Source organism: Anastrepha obliqua, chromosome 3, assembly GCF_027943255.1.
Source record: "Anastrepha obliqua isolate idAnaObli1 chromosome 3, idAnaObli1_1.0, whole genome shotgun sequence".
Lineage (NCBI taxonomy): Eukaryota > Metazoa > Arthropoda > Insecta > Diptera > Tephritidae > Anastrepha > Anastrepha obliqua.
The window spans coordinates 113177621-113204276 of record NC_072894.1 but is presented as its reverse complement, the minus strand read 5'-3'; the positions used below and the strand labels follow the sequence as shown (position 1 = coordinate 113204276).

Genomic DNA, 26656 nt, shown 5'->3' with positions numbered 1-26656 from the left:
TTGTTCAATGCGCTTGGTTGGTTGTTGACCCAACGTACTTTATCTCACAATCGTTTACCTTATGATGAGATTTTTTTCAAGATGCTTAGATCACTTGACATTAAAAAAAGTTATTCACGACACACGCAAAGCTCTCAAATCACTCAGAAATTTCAAAATTTTACAGCCTTCCGTTGTGGTATGCTTTGATTGTTTTAAATATTTTGTTCTTCATTTTTTCACTTTCCTTGCGGAATTCGTAAAAAGCGATCTCGTAAAAAATATCATATAATTTTCTTTATTTTTTGGACATTTTTACTTTCTGGAATGTGAAATAAATATTTTCATTACTTCGGAATAAGAAATGTTAAAAAAGCAAAACAAGGCCAATAAAAGTTTTAGCACACAGATTTTTTTACAATATTCACAATGTGAATATTTTTTTATGAAAATATAGTTAATGGTATAATAAAATCCGTATAAGAGGGAGTTTCAAATTTGTTGAAAATTAAAAAAAAAATCATGAAATTTTCAACAGAATTTCGCACTTTTTTAGAATTTCTTTCTTGAGTGTAATTCTATAGCTCACATAATTCGAAACTGCTGAAAATTTCATTTGAAATTTTATAATTTTTCTGCCGATGGTCTCTGCATTTGCTTTTCTTCAAGCGGTCAAGCGTGTACAGACGGCTTTGGAAAGAAGTTAGTTATACGCTAGCTCGAAACCAGTTCGACTTGCTGCTGGGCATGTAAATTATCTGCGTGTGTGTGTGTATGGCTGTGTGGCAGACACAGCCACTTTTCATGCGCTAAACTCCATTGAATTCATACACTGAACTATAGTTAGTTTGAGCTACATAATAACACTAACATTTATGCTGCCTGCTATGGTCTGCTAAGGGCTGCTGATGTACTGACGTGCTGACCTGCCAATGTTACTTACCCACACATCACTTTCACACACACGCACAACCGCTTTCAGCTTCCTTTGGCTTCAATCATTTTCGTGTTTATGTAGCTTCTAAAAACAACTTTGCTCATTTGCTTCTCTTCTTCTTCTTGTTTGTCACACATACCACCAGTAAAGCATTTGTCTTGCGTGTATTTATTTTATTTTTGTTTTACTTGCTTCTTTAACACTGTCAGACGCTGCTTGTCTAGTTTCGTGACTACTCATTCGCCATGACCACAGAATGGCAGTCAACTCCTTCTCATCAGCACAGCAAAGATTGTTCCATTATTACGTGTAATTTTATCTGCTCGTGTATAATAACAATTTTACGCTTGGCGCTTCATGTTCAAGTCAGCGTTCACTCTACTCTAATCATTGCTGAGTGCGTGGGTATTGAGTGTAAGTTGAATGCACACACACCCGCAGGCAAATACTATGTACAAGCGTGTATTTACATCTATTCGGCGTAGTCGTCGCCTCTTAGAAACTTGGTAATTTTGCTTTTGGTATGTGACTGTGCAAATGTTAAATTTTATTCAAGCATAACTGTAATATTAGTAAATTCCCCGAGCCCTTCGCTCGTTTATTCCCTCTTTGCTTAAAATTACGTGCTTTTGTGTGATTTTATTTTATTTCTTGCATTTCATGCTGATTATCTATGCTCACGTTTTTAGCTAGTATTTTAGCGTCCCAAACGTGATTTAGGAATTTCATTCTCTCTTACCTCAGCCTCCTATTTTACCTCTTTCACCATCTTTTTCTTGCCGTTTGCATATTTTCTAGTTCAGCGATTTTGCTTAGTACTAACTGAGCATTTCAGTTGCTTTGCTCAATCAAATTACAAACAACTGTTTTAAATATACAAACCTGCGTGCAGTAGAGCGGATCGAAAAAAAGTAAAAAAATCTGTTGGCTTGAAGAGGATTTCGAAACGGAACCTACCCATCTACCCTAAGAACCACCGAAATTTATTTTTTTGTGTGCGTTAGAGCGACTAGAAAAATAAATGCGGAAAAATGCCGGCCCATCGTTACAAGATTATTTGAAATTAATTTCGAAAAAGGGGGAAAAAAATATTTTTTCGATCACTCTAAAAAACGCAAAATTTTTTGGAGACATAATTTTAATGCCCAATTTTTATGAAAAATATTACATATTACACATAGAATGACATCACAAATTTAAGTAACCTTTACTTGGTATTGATCATTTCCCTATTTCTTCCTGGCAAGAGTTTAATAATTTTTGAGCACTCTAATTAAAAGAAAGGGATTCTTAGATTTTAGAAAATCGACCCATCCAAGAAATATTTTATGGTGGACCGATTTTTTTGTTTTTTTGGTAAGAAATTTTTTCTCTCGAGATATTTCAAAGTTTTCAATTAGGAACTGACTTTCAGATTTTTAGATTTCAGATTTTAAAGAATAAACCAATCATAGGAAATGTTTAGGGTCGTCCGAAATATTTTTTTTTGGAACATTTTTTTTCGAGATATTTCACGCAAGTTTTCAATTAGGAACTGAATTTCAGATTTCAAATTTTAGAAAATCGACCCATCCTCGAAATTGTTTAGGGTCGTCCGAAATTTTTTTTTTGGCAACATTTTTTTTTTTTTTTGGCAACACGTAAGTTTTCAATTGGGAACTGACCTTAAGATTTTCAGATTTCAGATTTTATAAAATTGAACCATTCTAAAATGTTTTTAGGGTGATCCGAATTTTTTTTTTTGTTAAACTTTTTTTTCGAGATATTTCACGTGAATTTTCAATTTCGAACTGACTTTCAGATTTCAGATTTTATATAATCGACCCGTTCTAAAAAGTTTTTAAGGTGATCCGAATTTTTTGTTTGTTAAAATTTTTTTTTCGAGATATTTCACGTGAATTTTCAATAGGAACTGGCATTCAGATTTTCAGATTTTAGGCAAACGACTCATCTAGAATTTTGTAGGGTGGTGCGAAATTTTTTTTTTTGGGTAAAAACTTTTTTTTCGAGATATTTCACGTGAATTTTCAATTAGGAACAGACTTTCAGATTTTCAGATTTAAAAAAATCGACTCATCCTAGAAAATATTTAGGGTGGTCCGAAAAATTTTGTATTTGGTACATTTTTTTTCCGAGATATTTCACTTAAGTTTCCAATTAGGAACTGACTTTCAGATTTCAGATTTTAGAAAATCGACTCATCTTAGAATGTTTAGGGTGGTCCGAACATTTTTTTTTTTTTTTTGTGGTTTTAGACAATTTCCATATAACTTTTCCAAAAAATTATATTTTCAGAATATAAAACACTTACGAACAAAATCATCAAGTTCTTTGCTACAAAGCATCGGGCAACAAATGCCAAAGTTATGACAAAAAATAAAGGGTGAGAGAAAACTTTTTTTTAAGATAGCTGAAACATAAATTTTCAAAAACGAGATTTTTCCGAGACACAAATATTTAGAACAGAGTGTAGGAATGATCATGTTCTTTACAACAGTATATTTTTTACAAAAATGTATCATCAAAAGCAAGATTTATGACGACAAATTTATTTCAACGATTTTTGTGGAAATTCAAAAACTTTCTCTTGTGCGACAAATTTATTTCAACGGTTTTTATGGTTTTTCAAAAACTTTCTCTTGTGCTTCAAACTACTGTTCACATAAGTTTCTAAATGAGGAGTGGTTGTTTCAACCTGTTTTGTATGGAGGTCGACCCGGCCTAATATGTACATACCCCAATATGCGCATACCTGTCAAAGGATATGAATAAAAATTTTCCCTTTGGAAGGTTGCACATAGCTAAGGAGTGAATCTTATAAATTTCTTGTTGTACACTACAACTAACAACACAACATTTGAAAATTGGCTTACTTAAATATTAGCTGTTCAAAAATGTAATCAATTCTACTGCTGGTTCAAAAAGTTGCGTTACACTTTCCAAAGTCACAAGAGGGAAAGCGCTGGAGGCCCATAAACTTATAAATCCGCGTCCCGTCGGAATTTTTTCTAACATTTTAAGCCTTTCCCAAACAAGAGCTGATCGGGTGCTTTTAAAAAAAATATCAAATTTCACCATTGCTCTTAACTTCCTCTGCATCTGTACCATAATTTGATTATAACAACACTTTTTTCGAGAGCCTTTAAATTTTTAGTCCAGAAGAAGAAGGCAAACTCTGCTCCGCCAGGTAATAAAAAAACTTAGGGTGTCTTCTTTTGGAAAACTTGTGAATTATGTTTACGAGCCCAATATTTTTTATACTAGTTGGGGTCAATAAGTACCCGTGTTATAAATGGAGGCACCATTTAAAATTCTTTATTTTTATTTTTCAACAATGTCACCTTTTAGAAAGATGCACTTCTCCCAACGCTACGACCATTCTTTTACCCTCCCAAAGAATAGGATTTGTCGAACTCTCCAAAATACGCCTCTCTCTGCGATGACTTCCTCGTTTGAACTAAATTTTTTTCTCGCGGGCCATTACTTCAAGTTTGGGGAACAAGAAAAAGTCGCAAACAACCAGATCTGGTGAATACGGGAGTGTGGCAGCAATTCATAACGCAATTCATGCAGTTTGGCGGCGACAACTCCGGACGATTGTGCTGATGCGTTATCATGGTGGAACAGGGCCTTTAAATTTTTTGTGAAAGCGATCCAATAACTCACAGTAGTACTATCCAGTGATCGTTCTTCGTTTTTCTAAAAAATCCATGAGAATGATGCTGTACGCACTCCAAAAAATTATCGGCATGATCTTTTCAGCCGACACGACTGTTTCTCATTCTCTGAAGCAAATTCTCCGGGAGAAATCCATTGTTTTGATTGTTGCTTAGTTTCTGGTGTGTAATGATAAATCCAGGTTTCATCAACGGTGACCACTGAACGCAAAAATGTCTTCCAATCTCGCTTATATTATTCCAAACACAGCCGCATGCACTTCTTGTTGCTTCTGAGCAATCGCGACACCCATAGGGCCGAGAATTTTTTCATCGCGAACTTTTTATCTGAAATATTAATTGCCGATCCAGTCGACACACCTATGGCTTCTGTTACTTTGCGCACTTTGCGCACCTTTGTTCGTCGATCAGCGAGAATCATATCGTGGACTTTTTGAATGATTTCCTCGGTAACCGCAGTTTCCTGGTTGCTCCTCATTAAAAACGGAGGTTCGCCCACGCTCAAATTCGTTGAACCAATATCTGACTGTGGTCATAAATGGCGAAGCGTCCCCGTTGACAATATCCAACTTTGCTTTTATCTCCTCGCTTTTTTTCCCATCCCAAAACAAAAAGCGAATTAGCGAACGATACTGCTCTTTTTCCATCTTAGCGAAAATCACAAAACACGTCTTACTAAAATAGCTGCCAAATCCAAACGAACATCAATCAGTGTGAATTTGGTTTTGCCGTCGTTTGATAGATGTCAGCACGCGATGCGAATACCAAATTCCCTCAGGAGGGCCCTCTTTCGCCAAATACGGGTACTTATTGAACCGCGCTCGTACATATAAATATATAATTGGCGCTTACACCCATTCTGTTGGGTTTGACCGAGCTCATCCTCCACTATATAGTATCATTTTGAGGATTTATGCGCCTCCAAAAAGTCGACGGATTTTTCAAGAGATGTTTTTTTATAAATGCAAGCGAAAATACACGCGGAAATTTGTTATTGCCTTTCGAGGGGGAACCGGTGTTAGAAAAAACCTTTTCTATCATTTGATGTTTAATACCCAGAATTTTAAGCCGGGGCACTACTGAATGGCAGTTCAACATGAAATGTCTACCGCGTTTTTGATATGTTTTGTTCTACAGTCGGAAAAGAAATTTCGAGCAAATCAAAACCAGCTCAGGCACAAAGTGAATTGTCCACAGCTGTCCAAGCGTCCAACAATAATTGCAAAAATTATGGTAAAAAATGATCAGATACTAAATTTTTTTCACTTCACAATTTTCTGCTTTAACAGTGCTTTTGAATTCGCTGGTAACACATCATTTAGTTTAGACAACTCAAATACCATATTTTAAATCTGGTTCAACTTATAGTAATTTCAAGCGCTACTGATGCTGCTCCCTGTAATACTTTTAGCGGCTTCCTCTTTTTTTTAAATAAATATTGGTTAGTTTTTATATGTCATGAAGTACCCAGCTGTTGTACTCTACTATTGAAATCAATAGTACCTGGCTGACTAGTAGCCCCAAGTAAAATATAAAAAATCTCCATTCATTTTTAGTTTTGCCTATTATGTCGTTTGTCTGTTCCTGCTTACATAATTCCCCATGACTTATTCTTAATTTTGTTACATTTTAAATTCCAATGATTTTTACTTTTACTGTCTCGCCTGCCAAATCATCAGAAATACATATATTTGCTACAGGTAGTCGGGAAATCATTGGAAAAATTTATAAATTTTTGATATCAATACAATTTTCATTGCGCAAAAGCCAGTTTCGTCTTTTTGTAATTTATTTTTTCCCAAATATTCCTAACGTTTCTGAATATTGAAAAAAATTTACAAAACTTGTTTTCTTCCATCCCCTTATTTTGCTGTTGGAGCTAATTATGTGAAACTGGATTGTAGACAAAGGCGCTGCTTGCAGCTAATTCAGAGAATTCATAGAAAAAAGCACAAAAAAGCCAAGCAAAAAAATGTCTTCAGTAATGCTATTTTGAACAGTAAAAAAAAAGTCTTTATATTTTCTAATGAAGCTCGTGGGCTTTGTGACAGGTCAATGTCTAGCCAAGGCAGCTTTTTCCGCCTCTAAGGGCAGAGCATTCGCAGAAGATGTTTTTACCGAATCTGCTGGCATATACGTATGTATGTGTGCATGCACATGCCTGTATTTGTGTACATATACCTACTTGCATCGCTTTCACCTTGTTTACATTGGATTTTTAATTTTTTTGCTCTTTTGTTCTTCCTTCATCTTTTCTTCATTACATTTTTTATCGTACTTCGCCTCAGTGTTTTCTTAGTATGGCTGTGCTTGTTTTGCTCATTGCTGCCGGCAATTGATTATCTTAAGACTTTGTTTTATCTTTTCATTATGTAAACCAAGGCTAAGGTTTGTTGAAATGCTTTTTGTTTCTCTGAATCATTACTTTGTTATTGTGATTTTCTCATTTTCCATTTGTTTGTTTTTCTCGTAATTTGCTGGCTTTGTTTTGGCGCGCAATTTGCTATTTAATTTCCCGCTTTTGTTTCCATTGTTTGTTTTTCAATTTTTTTTCTAAGACACGTGATGACTCTGCCTGCCTTTCCACTAAATTCAAATAGTTGAGTATTGCAATAGAGAATACTTGTATAAGTAGTAGGGATGCCAATATAAGCGGGAATTTTGGAATGCGGAATTTCGGGACACTTTTAATGTAGTCGCGGATTAGGAATGAAATCCCTAAATTCAGTAGAAAATCAATAAGCCATTTACTGGTGTCGATCTTGAAACTTTGGGATACTTTTAATGCAGTTTCGGAATCCCGGCACATAACTTTCCCAAATTCGATAGAAACTCATGCATTGTTTTATAAAGGGTGGTTAAATTTCAAGGGCCGATGTTGAATGTAAACCACACCTAAACGTCAATGACACCGTCGGACTTCTTTCTTTGGGGCTATTTGAAAGAAAAGGTGTACATCGATCAGCCAGCAACAATTCAAAAGCTAAAGGATGAGATAATTCGGCACATTAACGGCATAGAACCCCAATTATGCCTCAGCGTCATCGAAAATTTGGACCATCGGATGGAGGTGTGCCGCCGAGGCCGCGGTGGTCATTTCGCCGATATTTTGTTCCATACGTAATTGAACCATACCAGTATTATCATAAAGAGTAATGACAATAACTTCCTAAAAAAATTGTATTTTATTCAAAATCAACACCGGCTCTTAAAACTTAACCACCCTTTACTACAATAATTTGTATACGTTAAAAACTATAACTTTTTTATATTACTGATCAGTGGAAATTTTGAAAACGAGATTACCTCAAAAAAATTTAATCAAAGTATTTCGGAATTGTTGAACTCGGTATCCAGAATTCGCAAAATTACAGAATAGCATAAAAACGTTACTTTTTGAGGGGTCCCGGTAGTGTAGAGCTCGAAAAGTTAGGGTATTTAAAAATTTTTTTTTACAATAAAAAATCGAAAAACGGTATTTAATTTTTTCATGATTTTTATTTAACTTATTTTACATACCAAAATGAAAACATTTTTTTTTTATAATTTTAAAAGTGGTGCTGAAGTTGGCGGTCCCGTAAAATTGGACTTGACGGTGTTGTCCATTTTGGCGCTTCTATTTATATGGAACACAAAACCCAAAAAAATTATTAATTGATATGACTGTAGCTATGTCCCGTACTAGAATAAAAATAAAAAAATGTAACAAAATGGCACGGTTTTGAATTTGACGCTCTAAAAATCTGATTTTTTTTCAGTTTTTTAATAAAAAAAAACGAAACAATTCAAATAATAATATGATTCTAGTACGGGCTATAGCCATTGATGTTGTGAACAACATATTAAAATTTTAGGCGATTCGGTTGAATAGGTTTTTTTTTTTTTTTGACAACACCAGGTCGAAAAAGTCGTTTAGAGATGAATGAGTTCAAAGTTTGAAGTACAGGAACGCGCGTACCGCTCTCTATCTAGTTAGTGGGCTGTAGAAGCTATAATATTGGGAATTTCCGCATGAAAATTTCACAGTATTTCGAAATATTGAAAAAACAAAAAATCGATTTTTTGAAACTTCTAGACCACAGGGTCCCTTAACTACTGAAAATCTAAGGGTAAGTCCCAAAATAATTCTACAACACTGCAATCCCGTTATTAGCATCCCTTATATAAATTATATATTAATTCATCTAAAGCAGTATTAGAATTTTTTTTTTGGCATTTTTCAATGCAATCATCAACACTGCTCTCAAAAAAATTACTTCTGTCAAACCGAGTTCTTCCTTCCTAGGAATAATAAGATTTCTGTGAAAATCTGAGAGAGAAAAACAACAAAAAACAAAAAAATACATCATTTAAAAAAATCCTCCTAAGCTCACTGATTTTGAAATTCTAAAATTTATGAATTTGCCTGAATATATCCACATAAGTTTTTTTTCGTCTGTCATCAGTTTTTCATTCAGTTCATTGTTTGTTACGTTTCATACAACAATGCATTTTTGTCGCTCTTAAAAATATCGAATTTCGTGCCTTCAAACTACGATTTGCGGACATCGAAAAACCACTTGTGAAATGCTGCTCTCCCGGTTCAAGAGGAAGTTCTTTTTGCATCGAATCGTTTCGGGTGATGAAAAACGGGTGTATTTCTCCAATTCCAAGCGTAAACGATCGTATGGTCGACCCGGTCACAAGCCAAAAACAACGGCCAAACCAAATCGCTTCGACCGCAAGGCAATGCTGTGTGTTTTCTGGGATCAGCGTGGAGTGACTTCGTACGAGCTATTAAAACTTGATGAAACAGTTGACGGTGCACGCTACCCACGACAATTGGCTGATTTGAACAGTGTTATACACCGAAAACGCCCAGAATTTTGCGATCGGCGTCACAAAGTAATTTTTCTTGATGACAATGCACCGCCACATCGAACAAGAGTAACCCGGGAATTGGTGGAGACATACGATTGGGAGCCGCTGGTGCAGACTTGGCGCCTTCCGATTATCATTTGTTTGCATCGATGGGCCACGCACTTTCCGAGCAGCGAAAAAGCCAAAAAGTGGCTCGATGATTGGTTTGCGGCCAAAGACGGCCAATTTTTTGACGCGGCATCCACAAATTGCTTGAGAGATGGGAAAATGTGTCGCTAGCGATGACTATTATTTTGAGGATTAAATTTGTAACCATTTTTTGTTAATGAACGTTTGAAATTGAAAAAAAGTCTCATTTCATAGTAATAATACAAGTAAAATGTTAAACATCAATAAATAAAATACCAGAATTTCTTCACAAAAAAAGTATATCTTAAGCGAATAATCTGCGTTTTTCGCACAATTTTATTTTTAATCTTTTTTCTTTGTCATTTTAGCAAACTGTTAAAATACTTATTTGAAAGATAGTTTATCAAATTACCAAATAAAATGCGATTTATTTCAAAATGTTACTGTCAGCAGCTCCTTTAGCTTCTCCATGGCATATCCAATTTTCCAAATCTACATTAACAACTTCCTCTACACTGCAGACTCTATTACCTCCTGCAACGCTCCACTTTTTTCGTGACCAAGTCGAGTATTTTTACTACAATTCAAAGAAGTATTCTAACAGCAATCACTGCGCCAAGTATTTTGTACTTATAAGAATAAACCAATCATTTGATTTGCTTTCTAAAGACATTCAACGGTTATTCGCTCCAAAACTGAATGGTCACTTGTCTCAATTGATATTGATGAGTTTTCTCTTAAATTCCTTTTTTTTTAGTCAGCTTTTCAGTCATTTGCTTGTCACCATCACCAATTCTCGTTTGCTAAGAAATCCACTTAACTACTTACACCAGCCAACACTTTGAAGTTCTTGCAATATTCGTAGTGGCAACAATGTCATTCTGGCTTGACCAACTTTGTATTTTCAGCTCATTCCTAAAGAGTACAGCATAGCTTTTATTGCCCTATTCTTCCTTCCACTACTTTCTACTGAGCTGCCACTTTTGCTTTGAATTTGAGTTGTCATTTTATTTGATTTAACGAAGAATAATCTCCGTTGCCTTCCTTTTTTTTGTAAAGTTTTTCTCAACCTCTGTTTTGCTATATTTTCGCAAATGCTTTCATTCTCACAAAGTTCTCGATTTGCTAAAAAACATGCACTGATTGCTTTGGTTAGTTTAGTGTATATTAGCACTAAGCAGTAAGAATTGCAAATGGGAAAAGAGGAGATTATAAAAACTGCGAGTTTATTTGCCACTTATTGTTCTTCCAACTGGGTTGAGTACGAATGAAAGCCAAAATAAGAGAAGTATTCTAAAATGTTGAAAGTGTTTGAAAAAATAAAATTAGAAGTGCTTACGTAAGCTTGGCAAATCTAGTCGAGCTTCATTTGGATTTTGGACAATTAAATGCTTCCACTCGAAACTAATGACTAATTGAAATTTCGATCAATCAAATTTGTGTGAAAGTTAAAATAGAAAAATAATAATAGAATAATTGAAATATAAAAAAGTTAAAAACTAAAATAGTCGCTCTGAGACGGGTTAGTAGGAAGCGCTAATGGTAGTCATACAAATGTTACTTATACGCTATGTTGAACCATATGACAATATGCACACATAACAATCAAACTTCGCATGCTATGAAAATATGAAAGAATTGCTTTACATAGCCCCTTGTGTCATTATTTCAGAAAAAATTTAATATTTGTGAAGCTGAAAATATTTGCATATGAAGTTTGCCTCAAAGGAACGCATTTTAATTCACACAAATAAAATATAATTGATAAATTGTTTTTCTTTTTTTCGAGGCTTGCTGCCTTTCTATTGGCCCCATAATTTCCTGTGACAGCCGATTTCACAATTCTCTTCTTCTTTGAGGTTAAGTTGAGCTTGGGTATTCCTCATGAATAGAGTTAAGTTGCAGAAAAAATATCCATTACATCCAGAAAAAATAACTTTTTTTTCGTTGTTATTGTAACTTTGCCCTGTCAGTGTAGTATAATCACCGGTCGTCTTAGTCTAGCTCATCTAACGGTAGGCCCATGAAACTAGCTGTTTCGACAGGTTGGGTCCAGGGGACGAGCGGTATTAGATGAGTGGGTTTGATGTGGCATGTGAAAAGATGGTCAGTGTCGTGCGGGGTGCCTTCACATGCCGGACATATGTTTAGTATGTTGGGGTCGATTCTGGATGGTAGGAGTTTAACCTGCTACAGTATCTAGTAACTTAATTGTGCCAGTCGTGACCCAACTATTTGTACGTCTTATAAACTGCTGGAGTCACTGGCTACTTTGTTCAAGAAATTTCCATTCATTACTTTCACTACTTGCCTTAAGCATTTAATGATTGTCATTGAAAGCGAACAAATAAATAATTCCAAATTATCAATTCGGAAAGAGCATTCGATAATTAGGTAGGTCTGTCGACTCATCGAAAAAACAAAAATCCTCAGCAATTTTCCTGTACATATCAAACGCTTTCGATCGAGTGTGGCACTAAGATCTATCATTTAAATAAACAAAGAATTGCCGCTAAGTGCCTCTTTTATCCTGAAATCGTATCTAATAAATAAATCTGTTCTATGTTAAATACGAAAACAAATTAAACCTGGCACGCCACAAGACAGCATATTTTAAGGCCAATTCTGTACCTAATTTATACAACTGATCTGCCAACCAGGAATGGAGCTCTAACCGCTACGTTTGCTGAGGGCACTGTTATTATGATGACAGCAGCAGACCTCACAGAAGCCCCTTGTAAGCTCCAAATTGGCATAAATTAAGTCCCCAAATGAATCCAAAGCTGGCGCTTGAAGGTGAATGAGAATAAATCGTTACATGTAGCCTTTATCACTAGGAGAACCATCTGCCCACAAATCAACTTAAGCCTTAGCTCAGTCCCGCATGGTGATACTGCCTATATCTAGGCATTCATTTGGTTATCTTTGGATCTTTGGATATCTTTGCCAAAAATAGAGCTATAGGATTAATATTTTGAATGATGTTCTTTAGGCACCCTAGTCAACGCTTCGTGGTACTTGTTGAATGCCCAAATTCATGGGGACTACAAATTTCTTTTAATACAAAATGTAACAAGCAAATGCAGAGTTTGTATTCAATCACATCCAAATGAACTGGCCTCCACTCTCACCTCACAATCACATGTCTTTTAAATGGTGTTCAAGAAAACACCGGTCCAGCTCATCTAAGAGCAAAATATTAAATGTTGAATTTGTTTACAAGAAAGGATATTATACAGGAAAAACACTTAAATCAAATGCAAATTTATAAATGAATTGCCATATTTTGAAAAGGCCTTCTATGAATTATAAGTACAGGCAGAACACAAAATAAATTAGAAATACATAAGCGAAAAAAAAAGAAAATTATAAAGTTTTTCTAGGGGTATGTAAAGGCGCTTACGCCAATGAACCTGGGAATATATGACAATTGGAAGGCCACATTCGACGCCCTATTTCCTGATCTACTGCGAAAAATAAATGCATTTTTGAGCTTTCTGATAACACAATGTAAGCGCATGCCTGAAATCGCTTAGGCTTATGCAGCCGAAGCAGCCAAGTGTGTTTGTGTGGAAATCCCAATCACTTAGTCCAAGTTTGGTTTCCATGGTGGATAAAGAACATCAAAATGACTTTGAAATTTTTTTCTAAAAGGGGCCAATGATCCGGCAATTAGTACACATTTTTTAATATATTTCAGCCTTAAAGAAATATTCACATAAAAACAATCAGCCTTTTGAAGGTTGTAAAACCTTATAAGCTAATATCCAGAAGCACATAACAATCCAGGACGAATAGAATTATTGAAAGATTTGGTTCACTAACGCCACTGCACTAAATCGCTTCTGAATAATCACTTGCAGAGTTTCGATTAAACAACTTAGTTATTTTATTGACTTCCATTCCTCAAATAATTTGAGTTGTACCTATGCCCAAAATAAGAAGCTATAATGAAAGGTATTGTTGCTTACTTTCAATTGCTAAATTGTCGATTAATGAAAATGCTTAGGAAGAAAAGGATGCTTTGCAGCGAATAGTCAAAAAACCAGTGTAAAACGCTTTTTCTATATCATAATTAAAATGCGAGAAATTTATCGACGAAAGATAATCGAAAAACAAACCGAAATATGTAAACGAAAGGAGGTAATACCTCAATTAAGGTGATTATGAACTATAAACAATTTTGCACTTAAGCAGTGGTTGTTCTAATTTTGTTCTGAAAAAATGAAAATTTTGTGGATGAAATGCTTATCAAGCGGTTATGTGATATGATGAGCCATTGAAATATGTAGCGAGTCCCATTTCTTATATTTATTTTCACGCTTGCTGTTATAGCTGGGTTAATCTAGACTTAGGGACTTAAAGGCAGTGGAGACCATGAGTGTTGGCCATATTTACTAGTCCATTTCCCGGACACTATCTGATGACACAATTTGCGTGATTTCGGGAAAAATTCCACTGGATATCCGAGCACGTGAACTAAACCGTCTCTATCCAAGACAAGGTGCAAAACCTACAAGGGACCAAAAGTTGACACAGCGAATGGCGTCACTTGACGAATGGCAGCGAAGATGGGATCATTCTCCTTAAGGCCGCTGAACGGGCGAACTTATCCCTAACCTTAACACGTGGTTACGGTGAAGACACGGAGAAGTGGATTACTTCCTCTCCCAGATGCTGAGCGGACATGACTGTGTTTAGTATTATCTGCATAGGTTTGGTCTCTCCGCTTCACCACTCTGCCCTGCCTGCCCAGAGAATGTTGAAGACGCACGACGCGTACTCCTCTACTGTTCAAGATTCGAAAGAGAACGTGAGGATTTAGCCACTATCCTTGGAAGACAGCCAAGTGAGACTAATTTAACTGGCACTATGTGCATTTCAAAACATTGGTGGGATGCTGCATGCAAGTTTTCCAAGCAAGTATTGCGTACGCTTCACAAGCAAGACGAAGAAAGGCGAACAATAGAGCTGCTTCAGTACCGGCACCTAGAGCAAAATAATACTAACGCCCGGTGCCGCGACTGATCACACCGAACTTCCCGACAAGTGCTAAAGCTAACATGAAACAGTGTTCCAGGGGAGGTCGACTCAGACATACCGAGAACAATTACGGACGCTTGAGTTAATAACTCAAGACCATATTATACGCAGACAAGATGGTAACGCACACGACATTGCCGCACACTTTTGAAGTTCCATTTACTTCCTAATGGAATAATGGAGACTATCACCGACGTATAACCTCCATACATCATAGGTAGAGAGCCTGGACGCAGGTTTCTTTTGCGACTGTTATCCACAATCACGGCTCCAACCTCGATGTAGTACAAATGCGGTCCCGTGGTGGAAGTCAGTCGAAGAGGGGAGGTCTGTTTTAGTGGGAGCGTGCCCCACATATCATTGGCGCGACGGCATCAAGTGAATGTTTCTGACATTTTTATCCTCCGTTCCCACAAATAACCAAAAAAAAAAACAACAAAAACTTGTCCATCTCACGAACTTTTTGAATAAGTCAACAACGGTTATAATAATATTTTTATTCAGATTTATTTTTTTGCAATAAATTACTTCGATTCTCAAAATATATAGAGCGTGGTGCAATAAACCAATAATATAAAAAAAAATATTTTTGTGATTTTATTAAATTTTTTGAAAGAAACCACTATATTTGGGGAAAAAAATATTGAGAAAATTAGTTTACAAAAATATTCAGTTAACTAAAATCTAATAAATGGCCTATATTTCCCCTTTCTATTTCCAGCACACATTTACAACACAACAAATAGAAATCATGGCTACTCAACAGCTTCATCAAAATAAACGACTGCTGCAGCGACTGATATTGCATTTTGAGAGTAAATTAGATTTTTATAGATAAAATTTCGTGCAACGAATATTTGTATACAAATGTGTAAATCTAACAATTGATTTGCATTTTCAAAACAAACAAAAAATAAAAAAAAAGAATTTGATAATATTAAAGAAAAGAGGAAGTGAGCCAAAATGTGCTCCACAACCCAATTTTGTTTACTCAATCTGCGCACATATTTGATCTACTTATGCTGCTATCTGCTGATAATGGTGGCGGCAGGTAGCCGAGTAGTCAACGGTCTAAAGTGTTATTGTAATCCAAAGGAGTGTGATGTCATACGTTCGCTGGATTGTCCAGGGAAGGGCATGATGCTGTGGGATCCTTGCAAGTGAGCAAAAATTCAAATTTCACTGCACTGCATTTCAAAGAAAAATAATTTTAGTATTCAAATTTCACAGCACTGCATTACAAGAAAAATAATTTTAGTATTTCCGTTACTTTCAATTACCATTACTTATCGTTTTTAATTTTGGCATGTACGTGTATCATACTTTTTTTTTTTACTTTCTTTCAATTTTTGGAACATTTTTTCGTGGTTTCTAGACAGAACTGCATAAAAAAACTATTGGCAGCTCAAAATCGAAACTGCTCTTACTTAGTGTAACCAATTGATTCAATTTTCACTTGGAATCTGGTATGTCGAGTTGCGTGTCAGGATCCATTCACGCTTTGCAGTGCTCTTGCTTCTCTTTTAAGTTCTTTTCATTATAATTAATTAATTTTATTGCATTTAATTTCACTTTATTCCTTTTTTATTTCAATAAGTTTTATTTTCATCTATTAATTCCATAATTGCATTAATTTCTTTTCAATAAATTTTGTAATTTAAAAACATGAAAAAAAATGAGAGAAGCGGGTCATGTTTTTCACGTTTTTTTTTAATTTCATTCCATTTGATTTATTTAAATTACTCATTCCAATTATTTCCACTCTCCTCTAGTTTCCGCTATTTGGTTTGATATGAGGTTATTTGTCATTTTGTTAATTTTCCAATTAAATTTAATCCCATTTCATTTCACTTCATCTCACCTTTTGTAAATTTAGTGAACTGAATTTAATTTTGTTTCCTTTTTAAATATTTGATTTAGTTCATTGATTTAATTTTATTTCGCTATTCATTGATTAGACTCATATTTTATTTTATTTAATTGTATGCAATCACTTTCATTGAATTCCTTTTGCAATTATTATTTGGTTTAATTTCCTCAATTCAATTTGTTCACTTTCATTTCACTTGGTTACTTTTATATGCTATTCACTACGTTTTGAACTAATTCCATCCCTCTAGTCCCCTTCAATTATATTAGATTTTATTTTTTAGATTTTATTCCACTGCATTTACCCTCATTTTATTTCATTTCATTCCATATTGTTAAATTCACTCTTTTTATTTGAATCCCAATTACTTTTACTCCATTCAATCTTCTGCTATTTATTTATTTTTTAAATTTAATTTCATTTCATTCCTTTTTCGTTCCATTGCACTTCAATTAGTTTCGTTTTCTTCTTGATTTGATTCCATTTCATTTTATTCCTCGTCGTTTCCTTCTATCAAACTCCTTCTCTTTGCATTACCTTTTCTATTTTTCATGTAATTTTAATTATTTCAAAATTTAATTTCCTCTCATTCCCTTTTCGTTTCATTCCACTTAAATTAATTTCATTTTCATCTTCACTAAATTCCATTTCATTGTATTCCCTTTCATTTCCGTCTTTCAAATTCCATCTCTATGTATTCCTCTCCATATCTATTTTATATAATTTCATTCATTTCGGTTCGAAATATTTTATATCTTTCGTCGCATTTCATTATTATAAATTTATTATTTAATTTAGCACTTTAGTTACTTTATCCTGCTTTTTTTTATATAACTTCGTTCTATTTTATTCTAATTATTTTAATTTAATTTGTTTTGGTTCATTTACCGTACAATATTTACTTGTAATTTGCTCGTTTTATCCTATTCTATTTTTTTGTTTTGTGGTTATTTTTAATTAGGTTGTAATCTGGTGAAATACTAATTTTCTATAGATATTATATTATTATATGATATATATTTTTTAGGAATTTTTTTAAAGGAAATAAAATGCAATCATTTTAATTTTATAGTAAGTTATTATTGACATCAAATAGTACACAAAAATAATTTTTTTTTGACATATTTTTTTGTTGTGGTGTGGCACAAAACAAAGATAGTTTGCTTGTCAACAGGATTTTGGCTCTTCAGGACATCTGGAACGAAAAAGATAAACTGATTACCACTCTGCAGCCTTGTCATTCAGGCAGGTTCTACAATGGGACTTTTCTAGAGTCCTCCATTTTATTATTTTTCAAAAAAAAATGTTCCATTGTGTCATACTACTTTGGTGCCACACTACTACAAAAAAATTTGTCAAAAAAATTGTTTTTGTATACTATTTGATGTCAATAATAACATACTATAAAATCAAAATGATCTTATTTCTTTATTTTATATAAATATAAATAACAAAAAAAAAAATCCTAAAAAATAACTATAAAAAATGAGTATTTGACCAGACTATGTTACTACCTTAAATATTTTTTATCTTATTTCACTTCACTTTAGTTATTTTAGCTGCATTTAATTTTATACATTTTTTATTTTATTCTGTTTTTAGTTTTTTTTTTAATTTTTCTGCTCATTTTTTTATTGTTATTTATCTTACATATAAATAAACTTGTAAGTTTTACGCATTTGAAATCAGCTTTTTTATTTTTATTTATTTCATTTTTTTGGTTTTAAATTAATTTAACTTGTTTAACTCAATTTAACTTAATTAAATTTTTTATTTAAGTATTTTTACATTTTTTCAATTTCTTTCTTTATTTTTTTTTAATTTAATTCAGATTATTTCAATTTAATTCTATTTAGTTTACTTTGTTTTTAATTTTTTTTTTTTCATTTTCATTTAATTTGACCACAAATATCGGATTGCCCATATTCGACGGACCCATGTGTTTTTTGGGCCCATTCCAATCGACGAGGCTTGTCCGCAGGCAACAATCTTTGCGTCGATTGAATCATATACGGGAATAAATGCAAATCAATGAGGATAATTCGTTTTAAAGTGGTCCGAGCAATGCCCAACTGCTGAGAACGGCGATTTTGGGATGTCCTTGGCGACGTATCAATACTGGCCCGCACAAGAGAAATATTTTCACCCGATCGCCTTGGTCGCATCACCAGTCGAAAATCTTTCGTAGAAACGTTTAATGGTGTTCTTAGAAGGAGCTCTTGACATTATTTAATTTTTTATACGCACGTTGAGTTTTCACAATTGACTTCTTTTGTTGAATGTAAATTTCAACAATTTGGGAGCGCTCGCTTGGCGTGTACTGTTCTATGGTAAAAATCTGCTTGAACTGACGCTTCCAACGCGGTATGTCATTAAGCGATCTGAGATCTCTGTCAAAAGATACTGGGTTGCCAGATGGGTTCGTCGAATATTAGCAACCCTGCATATAATTTTTGGGTTTTTTTCACTTATGCTTATTATTTCTTAATTTATATTTTATTAACTTTTTTCTCTTTTGATTATTGTTCTTTTTTTTTGTTTTTGATCAGTTGACTTAATTTTTTTTAGTAACATTTACCTTAACTTATTGATTTTTTGATTGATTTTTATTTGATATAAAATTTTTTCACTTTGTGTAATATATTTTTTTACTTTATTTTATTTTATACCAAACCTTGTTTTATTTTTTATCTAATAAGGCTGTAGCTTATTTTGTTATATTTCAATTTTATTTTGTTTAATTGATTTGATTTTTATTTTATTTGAGTTTCATTGTGTTTAATAAAATTTTTTTTTTTATTTTCTTATTTTTTCAATTGATTGTTAACAGTATTTTTTATTTTATTTTCTATCAGTTTATTTGGCTTTGATTTGTCTTAGTTTATTTTAGTTTCATTTAACTATTTTCTTCTTTGTTTATGTATTTTAATTTTTTAAATGACTTTTTGTTCTTTTTTTTGTTTAATTTAATTAATTTCGTTCTTTATTGCATTTCACATTAATTAGTTTACTTCCATTTCACTTAACTCATTTTTTATAATTTTTTTTTATTTTACTTTTTATTTGTTTCTAATTTATTTTTTTGTTTTACGTCAGTTTATTTTATTTTTTGTTATCCAAATTTATTTCAGTTATTTTAGTTTCATTTAACGTTTGTTTTGGTTTGTTTAATTTAATTTTAATTTTGTTTCATTTATCTTATTTATTTTTAATTTAAGTAATTTTTTTTCTTTCATTCTTTTTATTTTGTTTTTTAATTTTTTAGTTTATTTTAATTTTGTTTAACATAATTAAATTTTGCTTATCTTTTTATTTTGTTTTATATACAATAATTTAATTTTTTTGTGTATTTTTAACTTTAATTTAATTTTTTAGGTTAATTTCATTAATGAATTTCCTTTTTTTATTTTTATTTAGCTTAGCTTTATTTGTGTTGCTTATGATTTTTATTTTACTTATTATATATATACTGTCTTACATATTATTTTCTATTAGTTTAGTTTGTTAGTTTGTTCTTAGTTTTTGCGTAGTTTAATTTAATTTATTTTAGTTTAATTTAATTTTTTTATCTTTATCCCTTTTCTTAAAAATCTAATTGAATTTATTTTTACTTACTTTTCCCCGTCAATTTAATTTATTTTATTTTTATTAAGTTAATTTTTTTATTTCATTTTTATTTTATTTTATATCATTCTGAGTTTTTTATGTTATCTTCTTTGTATCATTTTATGCTCATTTTTATTTTCGTTTATCTTATGCAGTTTAATTTAATTTATTGTTAGTTCATTTTATTTTAATGATTTTCTTATTCTGTTTTATTTTATTTTCTAATTTCCACTCCTTGTCGCATTTCTTCCCAATTTATCCCTTCTCTAATTACTTTGTATGCGTTTCACTTCCATTTCATTTCACATAATTTGACTTAATTTTCTTCCGTTGTGTTTCACTACATCTCACTTCTTTATATGAAGTCTCGTTCTATTTCATTGTACTTTTTTCCTTTCCAGATGTTGTCGCATTTGTGCTAAAACACTTGGTGAAGCTTGCGGTGGTCCTGGCGGCTTCTCGGGTCAATGTGAGCCACCGCTACAGTGTGTCACAAAATTACCCATAACCAGCGGGCTAGGTGTCTGCATGGGTAAGTTGTACATATTAGTATCTACATATATATATTTGAAATAAGCAAATGAAAATAAAATGAATGTACAGGTATTTTGCAAATGTTCTAGATATCAACTGCAACATGATGGTCTTTCACTGATATCCACATGCACATTTAATTCCTAAAATAAGTTCCAATAAGTTAGGTTCGAGGACAGAGTTAAAAAAAATGTACGTGCATTTTACATTCCCACTATATTTCAGGAAGCTTAAATGGCTGCCTGATGCCTAGCTCTACGCAACAGACCCCTGCCCGTCTATCATTTTTGAGCCGTCGGTAAATATATTTAGAGTATTTGGGTTAGGTTTCATTCCTATTTCCACCCCTCTTCTTCTATTGTTGGTCGGAATTTCTTCACCCAATTGCATTTTGGAGTCATATAGTCTGTTTGGACCCTATAACTAATACCTATTGAGCTATGTCCGAATGTTTTACAGGTAAATTCGCCTGTCGCTTTGAGTCTTACGGTGGATTTAGCTGCTAGGCATTCGGCCGCAATATCAATCGGTGACAAGTTGAGTATTCTTTCAAGCGCTGCCGTTGGAGTAGCTCTCAATGCACCTGTTGTGCAAAGTGCACCAAGACGTTGAATACTTTCTATAGGCTTTTTATATGTCGGTTTTCTTAGCGCAGTCCACCACACCAGAGCGCCGTATTGTAATATTGGCTTTAGTATTAATAACAAAAGTTATTAGAAAAATTCAGTGGAACAAATTAAAAAAAATAAGAGAAATTTACCAAAATATTCTAAGTGTGCAATTCAAAGTTGACGCAAAGAACAGCAAGGCCAGTAATTTTGTATATTTTCTAAAGCTGGGAAAAATGTAGTTGTAAATCGAGGAAAAAATAGAAAAACCATAGAAAACTGATAGAAGTAGGATGGTAAGGGTATATTTATATAATTTGTTTATTAAAAAAAAACCAAAAACAGCTTACCAACAAAAAACTATTTAGTGTTGTAGTTAATTCAGCTTGTTTCAAAAATTCTAGTTCTAATTTGATTTATAGAATTTAAATATTTTCATTTTATTTATTGGACATTAACGTCCATTAACACTTCTGTATGTTTGCTTAATAAATTAGGAGCATAGAAATAGAAATAATGTAATCGAAAACTTGACCTACTTTCAAATTTCCAACTAATAATTCTATTTATTTCCCTTAATGCTGTTGATGTTGCCGCTTTATTTATCACCTCTGGCTGTTTAGTTGCTAAGCAAGTTTTATTAACATAATAAAATTGCGCTTTAATTTGAAACCTGAGAAAGGCTGAGGTCTGGTCACTTGTGAAAAATAATTTAGTGACATGGAAAATCACATTCACTTATGTACTTGCGTATTTGCGCATGTATATATACATACTCGTATATAAATATAAGTGCTATTGTATACATACAGAAGCGCTTTGTAGCAGTGAGCTGAATTATTAAAATGGTATAAGCCTGAAAAATTACATAATTTATTAGAATTTTGTTGCATAAGCCATATATTTTTACTGAGTAGGTGTAATAGACCGACAGACATATGGATAATTCAAACGAATTTAGGCCGAGCTTCTCGTTTGATGATAAATCGATAGAATAACCTAAAGCTAGCCGAGAGGCGACTGCTACTAAGCAGAATATTTTGATGCTTCAAATCTGCTGTGAAGGTCGAACTCATAACCTAATACCAGTTTCTGGAGTACAAACACACACAACTATGCAGGTGTTGCGCTTGAATGTGTTTAATACGCTCGTAATATGCCAAATACGTATCAGCATTATTAGTCTACAAAAAGAGAATAAGCGATATGTCCTTGAAATAATAGGGCCCTTCAAAATTGAGTTTCTTCTTTAAATTCATTATTTATTTATTGCAATATGTAGCAATTTATGAATGGTAAATGATATTTGCAAATATTTCCAGCGTGCAAGCGAACAGGTGTTTCTGATTTTGGTGTGAGTTCGCTAACATTAGGCACTTTTTGACCGATTATCATCTTTGACCTATTTACAAAAGCTCTGGCTTAAAGAAGGTTTCATAAAAACGGTTCAAATGATTTAAATCGCTTTACCTTTGCGACCAAATTTCTGCAGCATGTAGTGTACAGCTTTTTCTAAAGAATCCTTTTTACTTAAAAATAATTATTTTATTGGCAACGGCGAATATCGCAGACGATGGAACGATGAGCTGTATGAGCTTTACGACGATATAGACATAGCGCAGCGAAAGAAAAATAGCGGCTGCGCTGGCTAGGTCATGTCGTAGGAATAGATACAAGCGCTTTGAAAGTATTCGATGCGGTACCAGCTGGTGGTAGCAGAGGAAGACGAAGGCCTCCTCTGCGTGAGAAAGATCAGGTGGAGAAGGACTTGGCTTCACTTGGTATGTCCAACTGGCACCGGTTAGCACGAGAAAGAAACGACTGGCACGCTTTCTTAAACTCGGTCGAAATCGCGTAAGCGGTTATCGCGCCAATTAGGAAGAAGAATTTCAGATAGTCTCAATAGCTATGAATGTCATTTACTTGACTGAGGTCTCATATAACATATTAAATGTATCCAGTTACTCTTAAAATCTATGTCATTACTAAAGCAGAGTAAAAATTAAAATGATTGCTATTCGCAGAGAGTTCAAGTTGCATCCCATGTTTTATCTTTCTTTCACGATAAAGCGATGAAAAAAATTTAACTTTCGAGGTAAGCAAAAAGCAATCGAGAAATGAAAAAAGCAAACGGAAAAATCATCTCAACATTACGAAAATTAATGATAATAAAAAAAAAACATTTTCAAACGCTTGATTTCTTATTTGACCCTGAAACACCTAGAAATATTTTTTTTAATAATTATATGTAGCATGTTATTAAATGATATGCAAACGTTTTAGTGACTCTATCATGATGGTATGATATTTAATAAAAAAAACCAAACAATTTCTGAACTTAATATCATAAAATTTTTTTTTAATTTTTTTGCAAATATATTTTATTAAAAATTTAAAGTTTCTCTCTAATATAATATATTTTAGTTACATCCCGAGTATTTTGAGATTTTTCCAGCTTTACTATTTATTTTATTTCTAACAATTTTCGCGAGTGTACTTATAAATATAAATATTTTACTGATGTCTATTATATTGGGCATGGGAATAAGTTTCCGCTCTCGTAAAAGAGGTGTCGCAGCTGATACTATTTTAGTGTTCGCTCTAATAATATACAGGTGATCTGAAGGTGTATATGTGAGATCTCGATCGCAGTAGTTGGCATTCGTTTGAAGCGTAAAGGTTCTTTTTTACCTGACGTCAAAATGTCTACGCTCATCCCGAAAAAACAGCATTTGCGGGAAGTCATGCTTCATTATTTCATATCAAAGAAAAGTGCAGCTGAAACGAGTCCTATATTGGTAAATATTTACGGTAATCACGCTCCATCAAATACAACTTGTAAAGAGTGGTTCCGGCGCCTCCAAAGTGCTAATTTTGACGTGAGTGATAAAGATCGCGAAGGAGCACCGAGAAAATTCAACTACAACAGTTATTGGATGAAGACGCATTTCGAACCCTTGATATTCTTTACACATATTGACATTGGATTTTGACATATCACCCATCGTAAACGGTTGCACTCGATGGGAACGGTACAGATATCAGGTAACTGGGTGCCACATCAATTGAAGGAGAGGGATATCGAGAGACGTTTGGTGACGTGTGAGATGCTTCTTGAACGGCAGAAAAAAAAACGTTTTCTGCATCGCATTGTCACTGCCGAAAAAAATGGATTTAAGCGTCGAAAGTGTTGGAGCCTGCCAGGTGAACCAGGTCCATCGACAGTGAAAAAAAAGATTCATTCTTCAAAGGTTATATTGTGCATCGGTCCAGAAATATTTAGAGGGGCTGAATTTTGCCCCACCCACCGTATTCCTCAGACATTGCACCTTCGGATTACCATCTGTTTCGATCAATGCAGTTCGCGCTTATTGGAGAACGATTCACTTCTTACGAGAACATCGCTAACTGGCTCAATGTTAAGTCTAAATGATCAAGTCTAAATAACTCGAATTTTTCGTCAGAGAAATCTGTTTACTGTCTGAAAGGTGGAGTACAGTTTAAGCTTCCAAGGGCAAATACTTCACATAATATCATGAATTCTTTAGTCCTTTAAATAATTCGTAACTTTGGTTAAGAAATGGAGGAAATGGAGTTTATAAATTATTTTAATCTTCTAATATATGTAGTTTGAATACATTTTGAGGTTATACATTGTTTTTATGTTTTATAATTTTTTCGCGAATATATTTTAATGATATCTGTTATCAAAATTAATTGCGGAAAATATATTAATAATTATTAATAATAATATAACATAATTAATACCTTTTTGGTTTTGATTCTCAATTTTTTAAATATTCTATAATACTACTTATTGCGGCCCCGGTAGTCTAGCGTAAGTGCACTAGCCTGCCATCCCAGAGGTTGTGGGTTCGACTACCATGTAAAGCATGGTCCTCGCACTTTACCAAACTTACCTATTTTCCTAGTTTCTAGTTTCTAAAAATCAAATAAAAACAAAAAAAGTGAAAGATTTCATTCCTCAACCCCCAAAAACCTTATCCTTCCAATCCTTACTCCCGAACAAAAGTCAGCGTATTACATGCATTTTGGCTGCTAAAAAAAAGAAAAAGACATATTTATACATTGCATCAGTGGTGCCAGCAAGAGGAAGTGGGTAAACGCGGTAATAGCGGAGACACACCAAAATTTAGCGAAGTCCTCAGCCATCTGTATGATCCTTCTGCCAAAAAAATGTCAAACACAGATGGCGCTATAAACATTTAGAAGGCGTTGTTCCTATGCAGCAACAAGTGGGCCCATTATTTAGGACTGGTAGCGGCAGGCCAATTACCTACTCTGCCAGAAAGCAAAATAGATTACCGAAACCAAGGCAAGACTGAGTCTTGTCGAGGCCCTATGCTCCCGAGTGGAGTAAATAAGGACGCAATAAAACTTTTAATATACAGTTTTTTCAAATTTTTAAATCTTTTTGCAAACATAGTTTTGTGAAAATTTCATAATATTGTTTAAGCTTGGATTTATGAGTTAACATTATCACATTTTTTTTGAGGTTATATTTTTCTTAACCTTATATATTTTCTTACTTTTAAAATATTTCTTCGACTATATTTTAGTAGTATCTACTCTTGCATTTTTCGAGATTATAATTCTTTCTTCAGTTTTACAGGGTGAAAAAAATAAGTGTATACAACATTTTTTAATGAAAAAAATGTATCATTGATAGCAGCGCAAAACAAATTGTGAAATTTTAATAGACAATGTTTGAGTAACATTATATTCAGCCAGTTTCGAAGTGACTACCTTTAGCACGAATACACAAACTCAAACGTTTCAAAAAATTTTGGGCTGTAGGCCGTAGTTCGCCTACCGTTATGCGATCCCACTCTCGACGCAACACTTGCTTCAGGGACTCCAAAGTTTTGTGGCGTTTTGCACAGGCCCTTGTATCCAAAATCGGCCAAACGCTGTAATCTAGCGGATTCAGATCCGGTGAGTAGGGTGGGGATTCTTGGGAAATAATGAAAGAGGGGAAATTGGCTTTGCACAACTCTTGGGTTGATTGTGCTCTGTGGGTTGTTTGTGCTCTGTGGGCTGGTGCCGAGTCCTATGGAAACGTCCACTCACCGTGACCAAAGTGCTGCTGGGACCAGGGAAGAACAAATGCTCTAATATGTATTGACGGTAAACTTTTTTATGGATTTTGACTCCTTGGTCTATGAAAATTAGAGGAGTCTTGCCACTGGCGCAAATTCCACCCCAGACCATGACATATCGTGGTTTTGGACGATGTTCAACAATGAACGAAGGTCCAGGGGCTTCTGTAGACCAATTTCTATCGTTTTGATGATTGTGAGCTTGTTCAACGGTAAACAGCTTCTCATCCGTAAAGACGATTTTTTCCCAGCGGCCCGGCGTTAGAGCGAACGACATCATCCGAGTCTTACTT

At 33.7% G+C, this 26656-nt stretch overlaps 1 protein-coding gene across 2 annotated transcripts in view; it reads left to right on the top strand.

The window, feature by feature from the left end:
* Positions 1-26656, top strand: part of LOC129242882 (cysteine-rich motor neuron 1 protein) — a 213920-nt gene that overhangs the window by 55408 nt on the left and 131856 nt on the right. For both annotated transcript variants that reach the window (XM_054879781.1, XM_054879782.1), the window contains exons 2-3: positions 15347-15785; positions 20503-20633. In XM_054879781.1, coding sequence (XP_054735756.1) covers positions 15589-15785; positions 20503-20633 — 328 coding nt within the window. In that variant the 5' untranslated portion in view covers positions 15347-15588. The remainder of the gene's footprint in view (positions 1-15346; positions 15786-20502; positions 20634-26656) is intronic.